This window comes from Protopterus annectens, chromosome 4.part0, assembly GCF_019279795.1.
Source record: "Protopterus annectens isolate FY-2018-M chromosome 4.part0, PAN1.0, whole genome shotgun sequence".
NCBI classification, from domain to species: Eukaryota; Metazoa; Chordata; order Ceratodontiformes; family Protopteridae; genus Protopterus; species Protopterus annectens.
Genome location: NC_056733.1, coordinates 524718029 through 524741721, shown reverse-complemented (window position 1 = coordinate 524741721; position 23693 = coordinate 524718029). Strand labels below are relative to the sequence as shown.

The window sequence follows — 23693 nt, the reverse complement described above, 5'->3', positions numbered from 1 at the left end:
ACCCATCAGTCAAGAATGAAAGCGAGATGAACAACTCAAATGGAATGGTATGGTGAGTACATAACTTTTTATTTTCTTACATTTCTAAGTCAAGCATACAAATCATATTACTATTAATAAATGACATAGAATTATTTACAAAATTGTAGCTGGCTGGACTGGCAGCCTTCACACCCAAGACTGGGTCTAAGAAGCCTCTGGCACAAGACTCTAAGAACTCCCCTGTCGGGAGTGCAAGTGTTCATCCTGTGCTTCCACCTCTGGAACATCTCCTCTAAGTTCACCAGGTCCAAAGGCTTTTGGCTTCCCTGAGTTCCTCGGCACTGGATTTGACCTCAACACCTCTGAGCTGATTGTCTTCAGCACCGATAATAACAAAGAAGGCTTCCCTGGTGCCAAGTATTCCTAGCCTTTTCTGACTAAAAGTGCAACTTTGGGCAAGGTAGTTTCCCTCTTTTCCCCAGGTACTCCTTCTTGCTCACTGGAGTCCTCTCCTTCTCCCCATCAGTTCTGAACCTGTCAGATTCTGATGTGACATGCAGGGTGGTCTTCGCACCGACCTTCAAAGCCATCCTTGGTGGCTTTGTCTGCCTGGTCATCCCAAGTTAGTGAGCAGAATCAAACAGCCAGATCTGGAACAGCTGATGTCATTTTTACAGGCTGAAATGCAGTTAGGCCTCATCCACTCAGGTCCAACACGGATGCCAGGAACTTCAGCTCTGTCATTCTGAATTTCCCCCTTGGCCCTCTTCAGATCCAAGGTTTTCAGGGCGAGTGGAGCTTCCACCCTCTGAATCAGATCTGAAAACCTAGAGTGCTTCGGATCTTTCACATTTCTTTGTAGCATAAACTCCAACCTGTTTGGGACCAACAGTTCCTTGGAGCCATGGTGCTGAAGCCGGAGTTTTGTGGTTGAGGTCAATAGTACTGGTGTCTGGTTCATCACCTCTCTCAGAGCCTTGGCCTTAGACAGCTCAGCTCCAGTATCAACATCAGGATGTTCATCGTGCATACAGCTGCAGTCATAACAGATGGGTTATCCTGCCGTCAGGCGGGTCCTCGGTCGGCCGAATTCCAAAGTCTAGGTCCAGCGTCGGATGTCATCGCTTCTTCCCTGACGTCAATGCAGCAGCAGTATAAAAGGACCAGCTGACGCCATTTTCTCCAGTCTTTCTTGCCGCGCAGTGCCCGAAGCAGAAGCAGTTCGCAAGTGCCGGTCGGCCAGCTCCTGAGATTACAAATATTTTTCAACCTAAGTCTTCTTGAAAGCTAAGTACCCCGTTGGGGAAACTTTTCTTGCCTCAGACCGATGTCAGACAAAGTTAATAATTGCATTTCATGTGGGAAGCAAATACCGCATAAGGACTTCCATTCCCTCTGCATTCCTTGCTTAGGCCCAGACCACGACGCCTCGGCCTGTCGATTTTGTGCTACTTTCAACAAACGCACTATTAAGCGTCGGGCGGAGTTCGCCCAACACTATTTTGGCAAAAAAATTAATTACATTATGTCGTCGGATACTCCGACTCCAGTTTTGAGTAAAAGACGCAAAGATAAGGACCGACATACGAGGTCCTCGACTTTTACCGACACCACGCTAAAGCCGACTACAGGTGCTCCGGTTTTCAGCGAGGCACCTACGTAGCCCCTGACTACCGATGACACTTCCTTAGCGGTGTCTTCTGTGCCCGAGGTCGCAGGCTCCTCGGCCCACACCCCGATTACAGATACCGACGCCACTCTTGCCGGGGAAACTCAGAGTTTAGACAGGCCTGCCACCTCTCAAGGTGTCTTCAGGCCGCCTTCTTCTTTTTCCATTAAGGCTTTCACTAAATCTAAAGCAGCCATGCATACTAAAAGACAAGCTCCACAGGGCCCCTCTCAAGGCCCCATGCCTAAAAAACATTTGCTCAAAATGGCTGAGGATTTGATTACTCTTATCAGGGGTGCTCAACCCCCCTCGGACAAAGATCTCAGAGAGTGAAGAAGGAATGTGCACAAAACAAGAAGGAAACTGCAGGGAAAAAGAAGCAATGCATAATTTGTGTGCTACAAATGGAAGAACAGAGCAGTGTTGTGGGGAGCATAAAGAGAGACTGGAGTTATTTTGTAAGGATGATGAGACTTTTATCTGTGTCCTGTGTGTTCCCAGACATTCCAGCCACAGTTTTGTGTTCCTGCATGAGGCACTCGGTGTGTATAAGTACAAAATAAAAATGGCTTTAACATCTCTAGAATCCAAAGTGAAAGAATTTAAGTACATGCAAAACCATCATGAGAAGGAAATTGGAGATATAAAAGAAGATGTTTTTAATTTGGAGAAATACATTAAACAAGAATTTGCAGAATTGCACCAGTTTCTCCTAGACAAGGAACAACAACTCATCCAGCAGCTGAAAAATGACGAAGCAAATACTCTAAAATGGATGGAAGGAAATCTCGAGTGCATTAAACAAGAGATCGTTACCTACCTTGTGACAGAATCTGATGGCTACTTGGGGGACAAGATTAAAGGAGAGGACAGCCTGAAAATAATGGAAGAAAATGTTAAATCTGTTGAAAATGATGCTGTGGCCATTAAAGGCATTAGTCACAGCAACATGGCGATCAGACAACCGGAACCTGTTGATTTGCTAACAGTGCCAGAAACCTTTGAAGATGTCACTGTTACTTTCTCAGAAGAGGAGTGGGAAATGTTAAGGAAACAAGATAAGGAGCTGTACAGGGACGTGATGGTACAGAACTACGAAACCTGTGTTTCTGTTGGATACAAAATTCCTCAAAAGAAGTTATTACAGCTATTTAAAGCAGATGAAGTTCCAAAGGATACTGTAAAGGGAATAAATATCAGGAAGCAGAAGGATCATTTTGAAGAGAACTTCAACAGGGATTGAAGCAGTATGAATCTATTGAGTTCGGCAAGTGTATCACACATCTCAGCAATCTGCAACAGCGTCATGCCACTCAGAGGGATTAAACCAAGTAAATGTATGAAATGAAATAAGTGCTGCATGCATCTTAGCAATCTTGGACAGAATCATGACACAGGTATGAAGAGTACAGACTGCAATATGAATTGCAGACAACACTTGTGAGATCACAGTTACATGACCCTACAAGGAACCTCCAGCAGAGGTCTCAGCCTGGAAAGGACATTGACGAAGTTTATGTCACTCGTGTACCACAGCTTCCATCAGAGCATAACTGCCACCAAAACCTTGAATGTGACACTGGAACACCTGTGGCCCATCACCTGATAGAGCATCTACAGCAGCATACTCAGCAGGCGAAGGTGTATGACAAGTTTTCTCTCCTTCCTTCTCCAAGACATCTATCAAGACATGGCTGCAGCAGGAGGTCTGAAGGTGACACAACTAAGAGAGTTCACACAAAGAAAGAAATGCATTAATGTGCTGAATGCAATAAGTCTTTCACATGTGCCAGTGGCTGGAAAAACCAAGCCATTCACACAGGATTGAAACCATATAAATGTACTGAATGCAGTAAGTGCTTCACATATCTAAGCAGTCTTCGACAGCATTATGCCATTTACACAGTTACAATAGTAGTAGGAGCAATGGGCCTTATAAAACAGAATCTACAGTTGTATTTAGGTATGTTTCTAATCCATGTAACCCCATATGAATTGCAGAAGGCGTTATTACTGGGTACATTGCAGGTGCTGCGAAGAACACTTTTGGCTGACATCAAAGACTGAAACAATACTAATTTCATGAACTTTAATTGTCCTCTGACTTAGGAATGGGGTCTATTCCCATCATAGTATTAGAAACCCAAAAGATTTGGACAAATAAAAAGAGTGAAGTAATATAAATGTACTGAATGTGTTAAGTGCTTCACACATCTCAGCAGTCACTCACATAAACTTGAAAAGACAGAAATATGGGCATGGAAAATAAAGAGAGATTTGATATGGTGCAATATTTATGCAAAGGAGAAAGCCAAATTAATCAATGTAAAGAAAATAGCCCCAAAGATATTTGAAGACAAATACAGGCAAAGGCATCTGGGTATGGAAAATTTCACAATAAAAAATAATATCACAGGGATGAAATGTAGAAAAGAAGATCAGTAAAGAAGAAGTTAAAAAAATAGAAGATGAAGTTATGGAGTGCCTGTGAAGTGAAGGATTTGCTGTAGGAGGTCTAACACAGGTTACATCACAGCAGGATGGAGCGAGTCCCCAAAGCAGGGAGAAACAGGAAGATCAGGACACTTCTGAAGAAGAAATATGGACATGGGAAAGAAAAAGAGATTTAATATGGTGTAATATTTATGGGAAGGAGAAAGCAAAACTTATCAATACAAAAGTAGCAGCACTAAAGATATTTGAAGAGAAATACAGACAAAGGAATCCGGTCATGGAAAACTTTACAATGCAAAAAAATAAGAAGACAAAGAGGAAAAGTAGAAAAGGAGATTAGTAATTGAGAAGTTAAAGAAATAAAAACTGAGCTTATGGAGTACCTGCAAAGTGAAGGTTAAGTGTAGAAAATCTAATTCAGAAAGCACCACAACAGGATAGAGTAATGGATATTGAAAATAAGGGCAAACCAGTGGAACAGGAAGCAATTGGTCAGGTACCATATGAAGATGATTTGGAGCCTTCCACAGGAAACCAGTATAAATGTTCACTTGAAGCTACACAGCAAGGGAAGGAACAAGAAACTGTGGAAACTCTGATGCAGTCAATGTTGAGGAGTGATAGGCCAGTGAGTTCCCATATGATAGAGCAACAGACGGCACAGGATGAAATTGATGAGACTGTATCACAGAAAGATGCTATAGAACCTTCTATAGAATGCCCGCAGGAATTGGAAAACAAGGGATGTACCCTCAGTTTGGAAGAAAATGAGCTAAGAGAAGAATTGTTTAATTTAATACACATGGACAGATATATCAAGATCAATGAAAGAAATAGACTGCAGAAGGTTAATAAAATCCAAAAAGTCAGAAGTCTGATGAGGGGTTGGGAGGGTGGCTTAATGGCTAAAGTGTTTGCCTTACAAACACAAGGTGCAGAGTTTGAGTCTCACAAGGGATAATTGGCTAGGCTTAAAATGGCTCGCAAGGGCAGTTAGCTTAGTACTAAACTATGAACCTATGAACCTATAAAAGGCCCAGAGTGGAGGAAGAATACCCATCCTCGGACCAGGCCTCCATTACTTCAGAACATTCTGAAGACCAGGAACATTCATACTCCCCTTTTGAAGATTCTGATGCAGAGGAGTCCATTCCCTCTGTCTCCCCCCCTGAGGACTATTCTTTTGGGGAAACCTTGCATACCTTGAGGGAACATTTCCACTGGGAAGGCCAAGATTACTCAGACTCCAAGAAAAGGCTCAGGGATTTCCTCTTGCTCCCTCAGCACAGGCCTCTGGCTATCCCTCCTGTCTTAGACATACTAGATGATGTGTATTCAGAGGTCAGCCTTAACCCAGATTCTTTACCTCCAGCTCCAGTCAAGCCTGACAGGTATTACCGGGTTCCTGATTCACACCAATTCCTATACAAAAGCCATGCGGCTGACCCAGAAACTATTTCACAGGGTCCCAAGGGAATTAAGGCCTCCACTGTCAAAAATCCATTACTTTCAGAGAGAGATTCCAGAGCTTTAGAAAGGTGGGGGAAAAAGGTATACACCTCGGCCACTTTAACCTTGAGGGCATTAAACTATCAGTTCCATATGTTAAAGTATCAACAGTTTTTGTTATTGCAGTTGAAAAGCAAAATGTCGCAACCTGAACAACCAGACTTGAAGGAGTTGCAGGATTTGTTGCATAGTGCAGAACAAGTGGGTAAACTTACCTTGCAATGTGGTTTTGATGCTTTAGAGGCCTCATGTAGAGCTGCTGTTACAGGATCAGTCATACGTAGACATGCTTGGCTCAAAGAGCAAACCTTACCAGATCATGTCAAAGCTAAATTACTAGATGCACCTCTTCAAAAAGATGTATTGTTTGGTGCTAAAGTGGAGGAGGTATTAAAGAAAATGGAGAAAAAGGCAAAATCAATGCAAACAGTGAAAGATTTCCTACAGGTACAACCTCCACGTTTCAGTAGAAATTGGCCTTCAAAAAATTGGTCCTTTCCAGCCACGGAGAGACCTCAAAGAGGTAGATACAGGCGCCCGAGGGATAGAGGGCAATCTCATGGATCATTTAGAGGCAGACAATGGCAAGCACCTACACCAAGAGGTGGAGAGGATAGATCACAGCCATTCAGAAAGCAGAACCAATGACTTTCCCCTTTGCATGCCAAGCAAAGCTCTAATGGCAGCACCTTTAGGCGGAAAACTGGCATTATTTTCGAAAAATTGGCATATTGTCACAAAAGACAAATGGATCCTGGGACATTATAGACAGAGGCTACAGATTCCACTTTCACACCCTTCCAAAAATGAGAGGCATGCCAAACCTGCCACAAATTCAAAGGGCAGAGGCACAAAACAAATTTCAGCTCTCATGGACATGAAAGCTATTCAAGAGGTACCTGCACAAGAACAGGGTCAAGGTTTTTATTCCAGACTATTCCTGGTACCAAGGAAGGACAAAGATTGGAGACCTATTTTGGACCTATCCATCCTAAACACATATTTACTCGTACCAAAATTCAAGATGCTCGCATTACAGCAGCTTCTTCCCATGCTGGGGAAGGAGTCTTGGCTGGTAACACTGGACCTCAAGGAGGCATACCTGCATGTCCCTATCAGACAAGATTGCAGAAGATACCTCAGATTTCTTGCAGGTTCAACCCATTATCAATTCTCTGCATTGCCCTTTGGCTTATCTACTGCGCCCAGAGTGTTCACGAAATGCCTGGCATCAGTAATTGCCTTCTGCAGACTTCAAGGGATACAAATATACCCATATTTGGACGACTGCCTGATCCAAGCGGACAGCAAACACGTACTTCTGAAACACCTGGCGTTTGTAATAAAGTTGTTAAACTCTCTGGGATACACAGTCAACAAAAAGAAATCAAGACTAATACCCTCTCAAACAATAATTTTCCTGGGTGCCAGCTTGAATACAAACACCCAGATGGCCTACCTCACGCCAGAGAAACAAGGGCAACTAACTCAATACTTCAGAAAACTGGCAACCTTCACCAGGCTGACTGCAAGGAAAATCCTGCAGGCTCTGGGATTCATGGCATCTTGCATCCTGCTAATCCCATGTGCAAAGCTGCATATGAGGAAACTTCAGTGGTACCTAAAAAACTTATGGTCTCAACACAGCCACAGTTTGGAAACAATTATACCACTGATTCCATGCCTCCAAAAGGAATTTCTGTGGTGGGCTCAAGCATGCCAAAGAAACATAGGTCTCCCATTCTGCTTGCCTCAAGCAAATCAAGTCATCAAAACAGACACCTCGGACTACGCCTGGGGGGCACACATGACAGATCAGTGCATTCAGGGCAAATGGTCCCAAAAAGAAAAGCACCTACACATCAATCAAAAGGAAATGCTAGCAGTAAAAAATGTTATTATGGCTTTCAAAGACCTACTGCATCCAGGCCAGCTATTGATAAGGACAGACAACACCACAGTGATGTGGTACATAAACAAACAGGGAGGAACCCATTCATATCCCCTGTGCCGGCTAGCCATGTCTCTTTGGAACATGGCTGTGGAATTACAAATCCAACTTCAATCACAATTCCTGCCAGGCAAGGAAAACACGCTGGCAGACAATCTAAGCAGAAATATGACAGATCCACATGAATGGAAGTTGCATCCTCAAGTTTTTACAAAGATAATTCAAGCATGGGGAAGGCCAGACATAGATCTTTTTGCTACCCACAGGAATTACCAATTGACAAAATACTGCTCAAGGACCTATCATCCACAGGCCTGGAAAGTGGACGCACTCTCTTTCAGTTGGACAACAATGACAGTTTATGCCTTCCAACCTCTTCCTCTGCTGCCCAAAGTTCCATTAAAAGCCAGAGCAGACAGACCAAAGATGATTCTCATTGCTCCAGACTGGCCAAGACAGCACTGGTATCCACTCCTGAGGAGCCTGACACATTCCCCACCATGGATCCTGCCTCTAATGCCTCTTCTGTTGACTCAGCACAACTTCAAAACTCTTCACAGTCAGCTGAAAACACTCAATCTAGCCGCATGGAGGATTCCTTAAATTCACAATAGACCCTACTCTCCAAGGAGGTGCAGGATGTCATTTTAGAGGCCAGAAGGCCTTCTACTAGAAAAGCCTACTCCGCAAAATGGAAATGGTTTTGTGCTTGGAATCAGAAAAAGGGTCAGAATCCTGGAATACTGAATTTACCTCAAATATTACAGTACCTAACTGAGATGCTAAGCAGTGGACTTTTATTCTCCTCCATCAAAATCCATGACTCAGCCATCTCTGCTCAATGCAACACTGATCCTCCTTTATTCTCTCACCCTCTCTTAAGGCAGTTCCTCAGAGGGGCTAAGAATATAAATCCCCCAAGGAAGCAACCAGTACCTGCTTGGGACCTCAATTTCATTCTAGAAAAACTGACCCTGCCTCCATTTGAGCCAGCTGCAACAGAACTGCAATATTTGTCATGGAAAACAGCCTTCCTTCTGGCTATCACCTCAGCACGCAGGTTTTCGGAACTACAAGCCCTCATGGCTGTGCAGCCTTTCATCATTTTCCATCAGGACAGAGTTTCTTTACGAACCAATCCTTCCTTTATGCCAAAGGTAGTATCCAGGGTGGCCTTGAATCAGCCTATCCACTTACCTACCTTTTACCCTAATCCACAAAACAAAGGGGAGAGGCTACTACATTCCTTGGACATTCACAGACAGCTTTGTTATTATTTGGACAGAACAAAGCCATTCAGAAAATCAGAGCAACACTTTGTGTCCTATGCTACAGGTGCTCAAGGGAAGGCTATTTCCAAACAGACCATCTCAAAATGGATAGCCCACTGCATACGCTTTTGTTATTCTTTTCATGGTAAAACTGTACCTACAGGCATCGGATCTCACTCGACAAGGGCCACAGCTACCTCTGCAGCTTTCCTTAGGGGGGTTCCTACCAAAGATATTTTGGAAGCAGCCACTTGGAGTTCTGTACATACTTTCACCAAGCACTATCACCTAACATTATACTCCAAATCTAGAGCGGGCTTTGCCACTGCAGTCTTGCGGGGCATCCTTGCTCCTCCTAGTTCCACTTAGTGCCTACCACCCCTTTTTTAGCTTTGGGATTCTACCCATCCGTTATGACTGCAGCTGTATGCACGATGAACATAGTACAGTTTTGTACCTACCATAAATGTAGATGTTAGAGTGCTAATACAGCTGCAGTCCAGGTTTCCCTCCCTCCTTCCCCTCTTGGGACAGGCCTGATGGCTAACACCTCCTCATACAACCTGATTGGGGTATTCTTTTATGGTGTATTTGCTTGCAACTACTGTTTTTTGATTATATTGCATTGCATTATTACATAAATTTATGTTTTGCCTTCCTTCTGGAGGCACCTGACATCTGGGGCAAGAAAAACTGAAGAAAATGGCGTTGGCTGGTTCTTTTATACCCCTGCCGCACTGACGTCAGGGAAGAAGCGTTGACATCAGACGCCGGACCTAGACTTTGGAATTCGGCCGACCGAGGACCCGCCTGATGGCAGGATAACCCATCTGTTATGACTGCAGCTGTATTAGCACTCAAACATCTACATTTATGGTAGGTACAAAACTGTACTTTTGTGCACATTGCTTTCAGGTTCAGGGGTGTCTTCAGTGCTTTCCCGTTCTGGAGCCCTTGGATTTGGGAAGCCTGCTTCTGCCTCTGCATTCAGTGTTGTAGAAAAAATATTCTCAGTTAGATAGAAGGGTCAGATATCTCGAGTCGGCACCCCCTCCCATTTTCTATCTGTGGTGCTGACCAGTCTTTAGGCTGCTCCCAGACAGTCTGTATCCAGGGCTCTCCATTTTTCCCCCTCAGAGGGGTTACCCCACTCCTCTCCTTCTACTTTGTCAGAGTGAGAGTTGCCGGGAAGAGGAAGCACTTCGATTCTCCGGTACAATCCCTCACTGAGGATAGTGACCTCAAGGAAAGAGAGGGTTCCCCTAAGTTCCTGCATGACAATGCCTCTTTTTGGCAATTTGTTGGAGTTGATTCATCAGCAAGTGGGCTGGATCATGGAAGAACCCTCTCTGGAAGAGTCAGTCTTTCTGGAGGCTTTTGGCATTGGCCCATCTACAGCCTGGGTGGTTCCCCCTCCAAATGCCCTTTTAGACTTAGTATCTCTCAGGACTTCGAAGGAGCCTAACACAGTAGAATAAGTACCCCAGAAACCAGGAAAAGTTCTTCCAACCCCAAGGATGGGCATCAGTGGAGCAAGAGGTCAATCATAGATGATATCCAGAGAGCAATCTTCAGTCAATCCCTCCCCAAACAGGGAGTCTCTGGCACTGGATCATTTGGGGAAGTGATCCTATGCCTCATCCACCTTTACTTTGAGGGTTCTGAATTACGAATCTCGCATTGACAATGATTCAGCGAGATGTGGTCTCCGAAGTATCACGCGTCCTCAAGACACACCGATCTCCAGATACCCAGAAAAAGCTAGAGTCTCTCTTGTCCACCCTGACTTCCATCACCAACATTTCCATAAGATTCCTTTTGAATGTGGCTGACGGAACATCCAGAGTGACAGGCTCTGGAATTGCATTGAGGCATGTCATCTAGATGCGGTTGTGCAACTTTGCGAACTGCTTCAAAGTGTCCTTTAGTAATGTCCCGTTTGACAGATCCCCCTTGTTTGAACTCCAGGTTAAAGACACGTTGAAGAGATGTGAACAAGATGGGAAGCAGTCCATATTGTATGTTCTTAGGAAGGACGATTGAGTGTGCTTGATAGACCTCAAGGACACCTACCATCACATAAAGATAGATAGATGTTCCCTGAGGTTCCTTCACTTCATACTGTGGTCCAATCATTTTCTGTTCTTGGCCGTGTCATTTGCTCTCACCACAGTCCCTCCTTGAGTATTTACCCAAGTGCATGGTGGTGGATGCAGCCTGGCTCTGGCTGCAGGGGTTTCAGGTTTTTCTGTACCCAGATTCATTGATCTTGGCCAGGGACTGATTGCTCCAAATGTGGGAAGAATTAGGAATCCTAGTCAGTTACCCCAAATTGAGCCTACAGCCTGTACAAGGCCTAGAGTTCATAAGGTGTCACACAGTTCATCAGATTTTCAGGCTCCCATCCTCAAGAGTTCTTAGTTTCCAAGCTCAAGCCTTGTCAGTGCTTGCGATTCCCAAACATCTGGCTCATTCACTTCTAAAGCTTTTAAGCCACATGGTGTCATTGATAGGCATAATTCATTTGGCCAAGATTTATATGCAAGCTGTGCAGAGGACAGTGGCCATACAGTGGTCTGTCCTTACTCATCCTTTGGACTTCCAGGTACGGATGACGACAGTGTGTCACAAGCAGATTCAGTGGTGATTGCAGTCTCTGTTAGTTCTGCAGGGAAGACCTTTTGTAATTACTTCTCCTTTAGCCATGGCCACCATGGAAGCCTCCCTCATGGGGTGGGGGTGGGATTTGGAAAGGATGACCATTCAAGGATCCTGGTCTAGAAGCTCACATTCACATAATTGTCTTTGAGATGAGAGCTGTCCTTTTATCATTGCAGGCTTTTCAGGACGTTCTCCCCAGGGTTGTGATCACGGTTCAGATAGACAACATGTTGGTAGTCTGGGACCTTAAAAACTGGGGGGAATGTGCTCTTACTTCTTTGTCAAGAGGCCATGAGAGTCTGGCAATGGGTAATCCCCTCTCAACAGTTTCTGTGGCAATGCATATCCCGGGTAAGTCTAACGTTCTGTCTGACAGTCTCATTAGGAACATCCTTTTGCTTCCCGAGTGGTCCCTGACTTCTGAGGTGGCAGCTTAGATTTTTAGTGCTGTGGCACTCCATGTTGTGACCTGTTTGAATCCCCCTTCAGCAGCAAGTACGATAGCTATTATGTCCTTGTTGCCCCCCCCCCCAGGACAGGCACCCAGGGACACTCTGATTTATGCTTATTCCCACAGTTAACCTCATAGTGAAGTTCCTTCAGAAAGCAGCCCATTAAAGAGCTTCTGCGATCCTCATTGTGACGACCCTGCACTGAACCAGTAATCGAGGAGCCTCAGTCCTCACCACTGGCAACAGTGGGGGACGTTCACTGGGTGGATAACAGGTACACGCACACAGTATTTTCAGATGCAGCTCTCTGCATCCAGTGCAGCTTCCCTTAGGAGCACACAGAGATCACATTCAGTCTGGGGCTGTCTTTTCACTCTTTCTCCAGATCCCCAATAAGACTCCCCACTGTCACAGATTTAGAGTTGAGATCTCAGCTGAGTGACCAAGCCAAGACCTCCAGCGCCCTCTCTGTCCAACCAGCGCTTCATGTCCCTGCCCATGTAGCTGACACACACACTCTGTTAGGTTTCATACACACACACACACACACACACACACACACACACACACACACACACACACACACACACACACACTGCCACAGGTTTACTAGCTGTGCCCCCTTCTGCCCAGACTCTAAGGTAGCTATCACTACCACCAGTCACTCCTTATCAGCTACTTTAGAACCCTTAACAAAGGGTGTCCAATCTTATTGTGTAATATTATTACTAATATAAATGGTAGTTTGACTAAGAGCAAGGCTATTAGGAGTGGCCAACATAGGGTTACCAAATAAATATGCAAGTACTCTCAAAACCTAAATATCTCTACACAGATCAGCCACAGTGAAAGGTTTAAATATATATAACAATGAATAATAAGAGAGCAAGACAAGTATATATTCACGGTGACATCAGAGTTCAAAATCATGGGAAATAATTTAAAACAACACTGCAGGACAGTATCAATTAAAGAAAAATGTCTAAACTAAGCTTCACTATATTCCTGACTGAATCTGAAGATACTGTAGTAACTTACTAATGGAGCAAGGCAGATGTGGTAAATGGATCTTCTAGTTGTTGTCAGGTCCAAGACAGAATGCGGAATGCCCTGTCTCACTAAGAGACTTCTCAAAGTAATGTCTAAAATGTTACTGCTGGAATAGCTTGTAGAATGATATCACTTCTTGTCATCTGACTCCTAGTTCACAGGCAAAACAACCACTGATGAAGCTGGCAGTATTTAGCATCTACCTGTAAAAATATAGACAGTCGCTTCTCCTCAGATATCTGGTAGATGCTGGAAGTCCTAAAACAATTGCATTTAATTTCAGTTATTTTTCTGAAGTTTGCTGGACTGAAGTTAATCTCCTGTATCCCAGATTCTTAAATGTATACATATAAACAGTTGCAGTAGTGCATGTACATTTCTGTTCTCTTCCAGTAGAGTACCCTGTGGTTACATTTTAAACGCAACACTTTTACAAATACCTTTTCAACACACACGTCTGTACAAGCAGTTTGCTATACACATGACATACAGTTCTAATACATTTGTAACACAAACATCTTGTATAAATTATTTCTATGTTCACCAATGACATACAATTATTTACAAAATTCCAGCTAGCTGGGCTGGCAGTATCTCCTTTCTTCACATTCATCACCCCCTTTTGGACTCAACTGGTGTGGTTTCACTTCCTGTGGCCTCTTCTGAAACATGCCTTTTGGGTGGTGGATCCCATTTCAAGGCTTATCTCATGTCCAGGGCTGGATCCACGCAGTCTTTAGTCCCTAACCGTGACCTCATTGTTCCTCCAGTTTCCTTGATGGCCAGGCATCCCAAGCTTTCAAAGGCAGTGGTTCATATATTGTCATCCTCTCAGAACGAATCCACTAGTAAAGTGTGCACCAGTAAATGGGAGTGATTTGTTTTATGGGCAGAGGCTCAGGGACCTGATCCATTTTTCACCCCCTCCCCCCAGAGTCAGTTTTGGACTTTCGAGCTGAGCTGTTTGGTTCATGCTCTGGCTTTTCTAATGTCAAGGTTCAGATGTTCATCATGTTACCCTGCTGCAGTCATCACACTTGGGTTATCCTGCCATCAGGCGGTCCCGTAGTCAGCCCGAGTTCCAAAGTCTTGGTCCGGTGTCGGCTGCTGTCGCTTCGTCCCTGAAGACAGTGCGCCAGGGGTATATAAGAGGCATCTGACGCCATTTTCTTCAGTCTTTCTTGCCGTGCGGTGCCCAAAGCAGAAGCAGTTCACAAGTGCATTTCTTGTGGGAAGCAAATACCTCATAAGGACTTCCATTCTTATTGTATTCCTTGCCTAGGCCCACACCACGATGTCACAGGGTGTCGGTTTTGTGCTAGGTTTAATAAACGAACTATCAAACGCCGTCTTGACTTTGCTCGACGTTACTTTGATAGGAAATTTAATTATATAGGATGTGCTGGAGGGACAGATTAATCACCCAGAGACTCCCTATGCTGTGGAACAAAATCCCGGTACATGTGAGGCAGAGCACCTCGCTGGCCATGTTCAAGAGGAATCTTGACCAATGGATGGGAGATCGCAGGTATACCCCAGGGATAACCTCGGTGTCACTGCTTGACAGAGGCACAGCAAAATAATGGGCATAGTATCCTTCCAACTAAAGCCACAAAACTCTGGGCTAGGCTTGTAAATGCCCTAGGGCAGATAGCCTAGTATGAACCTATATCATGCCGTCGGAGCAGCCGGCAACCGGCATGCATAAAAAACGCAAGGATAAGGACAGGCAGCCTAGGAACAAGCCAGACTCCGAGGCCTCTGCTGTGCCTGTTGCTGGTTCTCCGGTTTTCAGTGAGGCGCCTACACAGCCCCTGACGACCGCAGAATTGGAACCCCAGACAGCTGCGGATTCTCAAGCGGAGTGTACTAGGCCGACACAGCCATCCTTATTAGGCCCTTCCGACACCGGAGCAGAAGGAGACCCCGGTGCAGTGGAAACACCTTCGGTTGCAGAAGGTGTCTTCAGACCGACTACATTCACCATTAACTCTTATGCTAAGCTTTAAACTCCTTTAAACCCAAAAAATACTGTACATTAGTCTGCAGTTCAAGGCCCCATGCCTAAGAAACAGATGCTTAAGATGGCTGAAGATTTGATTACCCTAATCAGGGGTTCCCATCCTCCACCAGATAAAAGACCAAGACAAGAGGAGGATTATGCTTCCTCTGACCATGTTTCAATTTCCTCAGATTCTTCTGAGGAACAGGATTACACTATTCCCCCTTATGAGGACTCTGATGCTGAAGACTCTACTCCCTCAGCATCTCCCCCTGAAGACTACTCCTTTGGGGAAACTTTACATACCATGAGGGAACATTTCCACTGAGAAGGCCAGGACTACTCTGATTCTAAGAAAAGGCAACGAGAGTTCCTTTTACTACCCCAGCACAGACCACTTGCTATCCCTCCAGTTGTAGATATTGTGGATGATGTTTACTTGGACTCTAGTCTAAATCCAGACTCTCTACCTCCTGCTCCAGCCAAACCAGACAGATACTACAGAGTACCTGATTCACACAAATCCCTTTATAAAATCCCTGTGGCTGATCCAGAAACAATTTCCCAGGGTCCGGAGGGGGCTAAAGCTTCTATGGCTAAAAGTCCTGTGCCCTCTGAAAGGGATTTCAGAGCCCTAGATAGATGGGGAAAGAAAATATACACCTCGGCAACTCTGGCTATGAGAGCATTAAATTGTCAGTTTCACATGCTGAAATATCAGCAATTCCTAATGTCTCAATTAAAATAAAAAATGAACACACATACTGAACAGTCTGAATTCAAGGAAATGCAGGATCTGTTGCCTGCAGCTGAACAGGTGGGCAAACATACTTTACAATGTGGATTTGATTCATTGGAAGCTTCCTGTAGAGCAGCTGTTATTGGGTCTGTCATACGTAGACATGCTTGGTTAAAAGAACAAACCCTACCTGATCATGTTAAAGCAAAATTATTGGATGCATCTTTACAGCAGGATGTATTATTTGGTGTCAAAGCAGAAGAGGTTTTAAAGAATATGGAGGATAAGGCAAAGTCTATGCAGACGGTCAAGGATTTTTTACAGGTACAACCTCCTCGTTTCAGCAGAAATTGGCCAACAAAAAACTGGTCCTTTCCAGCTTCTGACAGATCACAGAGGGGCAAATACAGACGCCCAAGGGGCAGAGGCCATTCACAAGGCCCTTACAAACCTCACCAATGGGGTACTGCTACCCAGAAAGGAGGAGAAGACAGGCCCCAAGCTAGCAGAAGACAAACACAATGACTCAATCCTCAAACTACCAAGCAAATATCTCCTGGCAGCTCCCTTGGGAGGAAAATTAGCATTTTTTGCAGACAACTGGCACATCATCACAAAAGACAAATGGGTCCTAAACATTGTCTCACAGTGATACAGATTACACTTTCATACCTTGCCAAGGATAAAAGGAATGCCAAACCTGCCACCAAATCAATGGGCAGAGGCACAAAAACAAATTACAGCTCTCATGGACATGAGAGCCATTCAACAGGTACCTACACAGGAGCAAGGACAAGGATTTTACTCAAGACTCTTTCTAGTCCCAAGAAAAGACAAAGCATGGAGACCCATTCTGGATCTTTCAATTCTGAACACCTTTCTGCAAGCACCAAAATTCAAAATGCTAACGCTACAGCAGCTTCTTCCCATGCTGGGAAAGAATGCTTGGCTAGTAACGTTGGACCTCAAGGACGCATACCTGCATGTCCCTATCAGACACAATTGCAGAAGATACCTCCGCTTCATTGCAGGTTCAATGCATTGTCAATTCTCTGCAGTGCCCTTTGGCTTATCTACTGCGCCCAGGGTCTTCACAAAATGCCTGGCACCAGTAATTGCATACTGCAGACAAAGAGGAATTCAGATATACCCATACCTGGACAGCTGCCTTTTCAAGCAGAAAGCAAGGGCATTCTTTTAAAGCATCTGGCATTTGTCAAACACCTTCTAAGTTGCCTAGGGTACACAGTAAATGAAAAGAAATCAAAACTAGTGCCCTCACAAAACATAATACTCCTGGGTGCCAGCTTGAATACAATGGCCCAGATGGCTTATCTCACGCCAGACAAGCAACAACAGCTGACTCAATATTTCAAAATAATGGCAACAAAGACCCAACTCCCTGCAAGAAAAGTTCTGCAGGCCTTGGGATTCATGGCATCTTGCATACTACTAGTACCATTTGCAAAACTGTATATGAGAAAATTACAATGGTACCTGAAAAGCGTATGGACTCAGCACAGCCACAGCTTGGAAACAATGTTACCACTCATTCCCTGCCTTCAACAGGAGTTTCTATGGTGGGTACAGGCATATCACCTCAACAAGGGTCAGCCTTTCACCTTACCCACAGCCAGGCAAACTATGACAACAGATGCATCGGACTATGCCTGGGGAGCACACATGGCAGGACAGTGCATTCAGGGCAAATGGACTACAGATCAAAGGCATCTGCATATCAGTCAAAAAGAAATGCTAGCAGTACAGCATGCCCTAACAGCTTTCAAGGACCTCTTACACCCAGGACAACTAATAGTAAAGATGGACAATACCACAGTAATGTGGTACATAAACAGGCAAGGGGGCACACATTCCTACCCTCTCTGCAGGCAAGCAATGACCTTGTGGAACACAGCAATGTCTTACCAGGTTCAATTACAAGCACAATTCCTGCCAGGAAAGAAAAACACACTGGCAGACGACCTAAGCAGAAACATCATGGATCTTCATGAGTGGAAAATAGATCCACAAGTATTTGCAATGATAGCTCAAAAATGGGGATGCCTAGACATAGATCTGTTTGCCAGCCCCCAAAACTACCAACTTCGAAAATTTTGCACAAGGACATTCCATCCACAAGCTTGGAAAGTGGACGCCCTCTCATTCAGTTGGAAAACATTAACAGTGTATGCCTTTCCTCCACTGCCTCTTCTAGCAAAGGTACTGCTGAAAGTCAGATTAGAGAGGCCACAAATGATACTCATTGCACCAGACTGGCCACGCCAGCATTGGTATCCAATTCTAAGGAACATGGCCCACCATTGATTTTACCACAAATTCCTTACCTGCTCACCCAGCGAGACAATCAGATTCTACACAGCCAGCTCATGACTTTAAACCTGGCTGCATGGCAAATTACCTAAACAACCAGCCAACACCTCTATCCAAAGCTGTTATGGATGTCATTCTGGAGGCCAGGAGGCCCAGCACCAGGAAAACCTATTCAGACAAATGGAAAAGATTTTGCACCTGGAACCAGGCTAAAGGCCAAAATCCCCTTGATCCAAACATTCCTCAGATTCTACAATATTTAACTGAGATGTTGCACAAAGGACTTTCCTTTTCATCTATTAAGATCCACGCCTCAGCAATTTCAGCTCATTACAACACGGATCCTCCTTTATTCTCACATCCACTCCTAAGACAGTACCAAAGAGGGGCTAAGAACATAAGACTGCCCAGGAGAGCACCAACACCTACTTGGGATCTCAACTTTGTTCTGGAAAAGCTTACACTGCCGCCCTTTGAACCAGCTTTTTCAGCTGATTTAAAATTTCTTTCATGGAAAACTGCCCTGCTACTCGCAATAACCTCAGCTGGAAGAGTCTCAGAGCTACAGGCACTAATGGCAGTGGAGCCTTTCCTCTTTTTTTCAAGACAGAGTCTCTCTACGAACTAACCCTTCCTTTATGCCAAAGGTGGTATCCAGTGTGGCCCTAAACCAAACCATTCATTTGCCCACCTTCTTCCTAAATCCTCCGAACAAAGGAGAAAGACTCCTGCACTCTTTGGACATTCACAGACAATTACGTTACTACTTGGAGAAAACTAAGGCTTTCAGAAAATCTGACCAACTCTTTGTAGCCTATGCTGCAGGATCACAAGGAAAAGCTATCTCAAAACAGACCATTTCCAAATGGATAGGGCATTGCATACGTTTCTGCTACATGCATCATGGGAAACCGGTACCTGCTAACATTAGGTCCCACTCCACCAGGGCTACAGCTACATCAGCAGCCTTTCTCAGGGAAGTGCCAACCAAGGATATTCTGGAAGCTGCAACTTGGAGTTCAGTGCACACCTTCACCAAACACTATCACTTACCTCTATATTCTAAGACTAGAGCTGGTTTTGCCACTGCAGTTCTGCAGGGCCTATTAGCTTCTTCTAACCCTGTTTAACTCCACCACCCATCCTTAGCTTTGGGATTCAACTCAAGTGTGATGACTGCAGCAGGGTAACACGATGAACATAGTACAGTTTTGTACCTACCATAAATGTAGATGTTCGAGTGTTCACCCTGCTGCAGTCCAGGTTACCCTCCCTCCATCCCCTCTGAACTAGCTGAACTTATCTATACCACTCTATCCTATACAGCCTCTGTGGTGTATTTGCTTGTGCCTGAAGGTATATATATATATATATATATATATATATATATATATATATATCTATATATCTATATATATATATATTGCTTACCTGAAGAAAATTGTGTCTGATGCCTTTTATATACCCCTGGCGCACTGACGTCAGGGAAGAAGCGACAGCAACCGATGCCGGACCAAGACTTTGGAACTCCGGCCGACTGCGGGACCACCTGACGGCAGGATAACCCAAGTGTGATGACTGCAGCAGGGTGAACACTCTTAACATCTACATTTATGGTAGGCACAAAACTGTACTTTAGCAGCCATTTCGAACTTTCATATTGGCAGCTCTAATATGTTCTTGGCTTCTCTCAAAATCTCCGAGGCCTTTTTGAAGGGTACCTTTCTTCTTCATCCTCCAGTGCAGGATACTGTACTTCCCAGGAATCTGCCCTTTGTTCTTCGGGCCTTGACTTGTCCCACTTTGAACCTCCAGTCTCTTTCAGTCTCCTCAAATCCGAAGCTTTTGTCCTGGAAAACTTTGATCTGATGTCCATTTCATATTTCTTCACTTTTGGGTCTAGAATCGGATATCTGATCCAGTTTGGCCACTTTTACAAGACTGTGATTCGAGCCTCGAGGTCCTCCCTCTTCCATAATGTTTCATGCCTGCTCTAACCCTCAGTTCTCATTTGCCTCCATTCAACAAGTGTTTTTGTGGTAAAGATAAGTGTTTTTTCTCTATTTGGTTCAGTTTTCCTTGCATTTGCAGAATTGATATAATTATCCCTACTTGCTTATCTTCCTGTACCCTCCCCTCCTATATTGTTTTTTGTTTCTTGGGCGTTTGGGACTCTTCCCTTTCTTTTGCTTTCTCTTTCAGTGCTTTGGCACTTTTCCTTTAACTTGATAATATACAAAAATGGAATTTTAAATAGTTTATTTGCCTTTACTCTTCTTTATAGCATTACTTTAGTGTGTGTGCATGTTTGTGTGTATGTGGTTTTGTGGCTTGTATATCAAAATGTCCGATAAACCAGATAAGCCTACAGAGTTCAAATGATGCATTTCTTGTGGGCACAAAATTCCTAATTCTGATGCCCAGAAGAAGTGCGTCTATTGTCTGGGGTCCGAGCATTTGCAATTTGATTGTGCTGTATGTGCGGCCTTCAACCCACCGGAAAAAGTTCATCTTTTGGGGGGGGGGGGGTGATTTTGCCTGCTTCTGGAGCTCAAACTCCCGTCAAGTTGTTGATCTCTAAAGATCTTAAAAGAGCCTTCTCAGCTTCTCTGAGGGCTTCTTCTCGTGCGGAGAAAAGACAAAGGCTACTGGATCCAAAGTTCTCTGATCCGAGTACATCTAAACTTCCTTCAGATCTGATAGCCTGCGCAGATCCAGACTTGTAGATCCATTGTTTTCACCAGATCCAACTGTGGTCATTATAGTCTCCTACTCCAAGAACATCATCCTCTTATCCAACTGCTTCAGGTCCGAGGTTTTGGAGCCAAACACCAGTTTTGGTATCAAAATATGCGTCCCTGTTTCCTACTTCCAAAATCTCATCACTGACAAGATCCAGGCACTCCTCTGCTTCCTCAAGGTCATCTCAGAGCCTTTTTCGATCAGATATGGACAGGATGATGCAGAGCTTTCTTAAGACACAGGTAGATTTGGGACTTTTGCCATCTACATTCCATCCATGATATCGTCTGCACCTTCTCTACACACTCCTATTCTGATCCGAACTATTGCTTCGGAATCCCAGGATCCGATTTCCTTGAGGGAGTCATTGACTGATCTGAGGATAATGATTTGTTCGACTCCATCACGGTCCCAGACTGTCTCTGCTGCAATGCCGTTGGAGCAGAGCGAGTTTCGGATCCAAGATGTAGGCACCGAATCCAGGGGACAGGCATCAGGTCTAATCTTGTCAGATCCATCCCTTCCTTCCATTATGACCTTCGGCCTTCAACAGCTTGGTTCTGACACTGTCTGGAGGCTTCGGATCTGGGGTAGATTTCTCCTCCTTTCCCCCAGGTAGCTTCAGCTCCAGGAGAGAAGGAGAGGGTTTCCTCTAGTCCGTCAGCCTTTTGGATGGTAGAAAGGACTTTCTCTAGGCCTAGAGCTGCATCCACTCTTGCCCCAGGTCCTACCCAATCTACATCTCTTCTGAGCACTGAGCCCATCCATCCTGTCCTAGATCAGCCCCCCCCCCGAACTAGCCTTCAGACTACTATTACCCCCAAGGGGGACCCTGTGTTTTCCAATTCTTCCCCTGAATCACCTGCAGGGGAGGTACATTGCAAGAAAAACTGCAAGAGAAGGCACTTATACTCCCTTATGGAATCCTTAATCGAGGACACTGACTTCGATGAGGGAGAGGGATCCCTAAGATTTCCACTTGGAGATGTCTTCTTTCAGAGACATCCTGGAAATATTGAGACAGAGAGGTGGATGCTCCTGCTAACATCCCTCTTTTGAGAAGTCAGTGCTTCAGGAGGCATTCAGGGCAAGGCCATCTATGTCCTGGGTAGCTCCCGCCAGTGGAAGAACTTACTGATCTAGTTACCACCAGGCATGGAAGGAACTCATTCCAAAACATGCAGACAAGTATCTAAGCCCACCTAACAACAGACTTCATTGGATCAAAGGTGTTCCTGTTGATGCTGTTGTGGTGTCGGCAGCCAAAAAGGAAGAGCTGGCTGAGCAGAGCTCCACAGTCCATCCCCCGAACAAGGAGTTTAGGGCTTTGGACAGACATAGGAAATGTGTCTATGCCTCAGCCTGTTTGACTGAGAGCTTTGAACTACTGGCACATTTTACTCACCTTCAAAGAGACTTGTTCAAGGAGCTAACCAACTCTCTTACGAAACCTTGCTGGAGGAGGACCTTGAGAAGGTGTCCCCCAAGTTGGCTATTCTTTCTTCCATAGCTAATTTCTCAACTCAATGAGGTTAATGTCTAACACTACAGAGGGTACCTTTTGAGCAGCCAGAGGAGATATAGCCTTGAGGAGATGTGCCTGGATGAGGTTGTGTGGGTTTACGGAACCTTTTAATGCGTGTTTCACTAATGCCCCCTTCGATGGCTCCTCCCTTTTTGGACTGCCTGTCAGGGACCCTGTCACCTGCAGTGAGTAGGAGAGGGGGAAGACCTTGTCTGCAGTAGGGATCAAATTTTCTACCCCTCAAAGGACCTTCTTGAGGAACCAACGAGGGGCTAAGAAATTTTGGTTCAGAAAATCTCAGGGTTCTTTCCAGGATCCTCAGGAAGATTCCTCTTCCAGAGGAAGAGGATTTAATGGCAGGTGCCACCCAAGAGGTAGAGGGGGTCCACAAAACCAGGGCTTCAGAGAACCCTTCTATGACAAGCCCTACCAGCACTCCTGAAGCATTGCCCAGCTGTCCTACTCTGGAGGCAGTCTGTGGCCATCTATCATTGCACTCAGACGCATGGACAAATCTAACAAATGACTGCTGGGTGCTAAGCATAATATCCAGAGGTTACTACATTTTCTTTTCTCTTCCACCTCCAAGTCCAAGGGGAATCTCCTCGACATACCATCCAGTCAGAGGGAGTTCACCTGTCAAGAAGTTCAAAAACTTCTAGGGAAAAAAAAACATCCAAAAGGTCCTGACCGAACAACAAGGGTCCAGAATTTATTCATGCTTCTTTTTGATGCCAAAAAAGGCAAGGAACCTATGACCGGTATTTCATGTAAGCAAGCTAAATCTGTATGTCAGGAAGTCGAAGTTTCAGATGGTCATAGTCCAGTCCATCTTGCAGCTTCTGTACAAGGATAAATGGATGTGCTATGTGGATCTCCAGGATGCGTACTATCATATCAAAATAGACAGTCCAGGAGACATCTCTGCTTCTGGTTGGGAGCCAGTCATTATCAATTCAGAACCCTGCCTGTTGGCCTCACCACAGCCCCTGGTGTTTACCAAGTGTATGGCAGTGGTAGCAGCTCACCGGAGACTGCAAGGATTCCAGTTGTTTCCATATTTGGATGCTTGGCTCCTTAAGACACCAACAAAGCATCAACTTCTCCAGGCCACAGAGTATCTACTGCAGACCTTCAACCATTTGGGAGTCACGATAAACCTGGCAGCGTTGAACTTAATTCCTCTGCAAGACCTCGAGTTTATAGGAACTTGATTGAACACAATTTGACAAATAGCAGTGTTACCTCAACAAAGGGTTATATCTCTGAGGCAACAAGTACAGACACTTCTGGACATGCCATTTCCTCCTGCACTGCTAATTCTGAGAGTGCTACGTTCGACGTCAGCAGCAATA

At 44.8% G+C, this 23693-nt stretch overlaps 2 protein-coding genes across 2 annotated transcripts in view; both read left to right on the top strand.

The window, feature by feature from the left end:
* The window catches only part of CCDC117 (coiled-coil domain containing 117), a 753979-nt gene that overhangs the window by 90376 nt on the left and 639910 nt on the right, over positions 1–23693 (top strand). The gene's annotated exons all lie outside the window — the stretch shown is intronic.
* Positions 1981–3045, top strand: LOC122799414 (nuclear factor 7, brain-like). Its single transcript, XM_044068448.1, has one exon. The coding sequence runs from the start codon at positions 1992–1994 to the stop codon at positions 2892–2894; it is 903 nt and encodes a 300-aa protein (XP_043924383.1). The 5' UTR covers positions 1981–1991; the 3' UTR covers positions 2895–3045.

Excerpts from the sequence above, each read along its gene's own strand:
- LOC122799414 (XM_044068448.1), top strand. The coding sequence starts at position 1,992 with ATGTGCACAAAACAAGAAGGAAACTGCAGGGAAAAAGAAGCAATGCAT.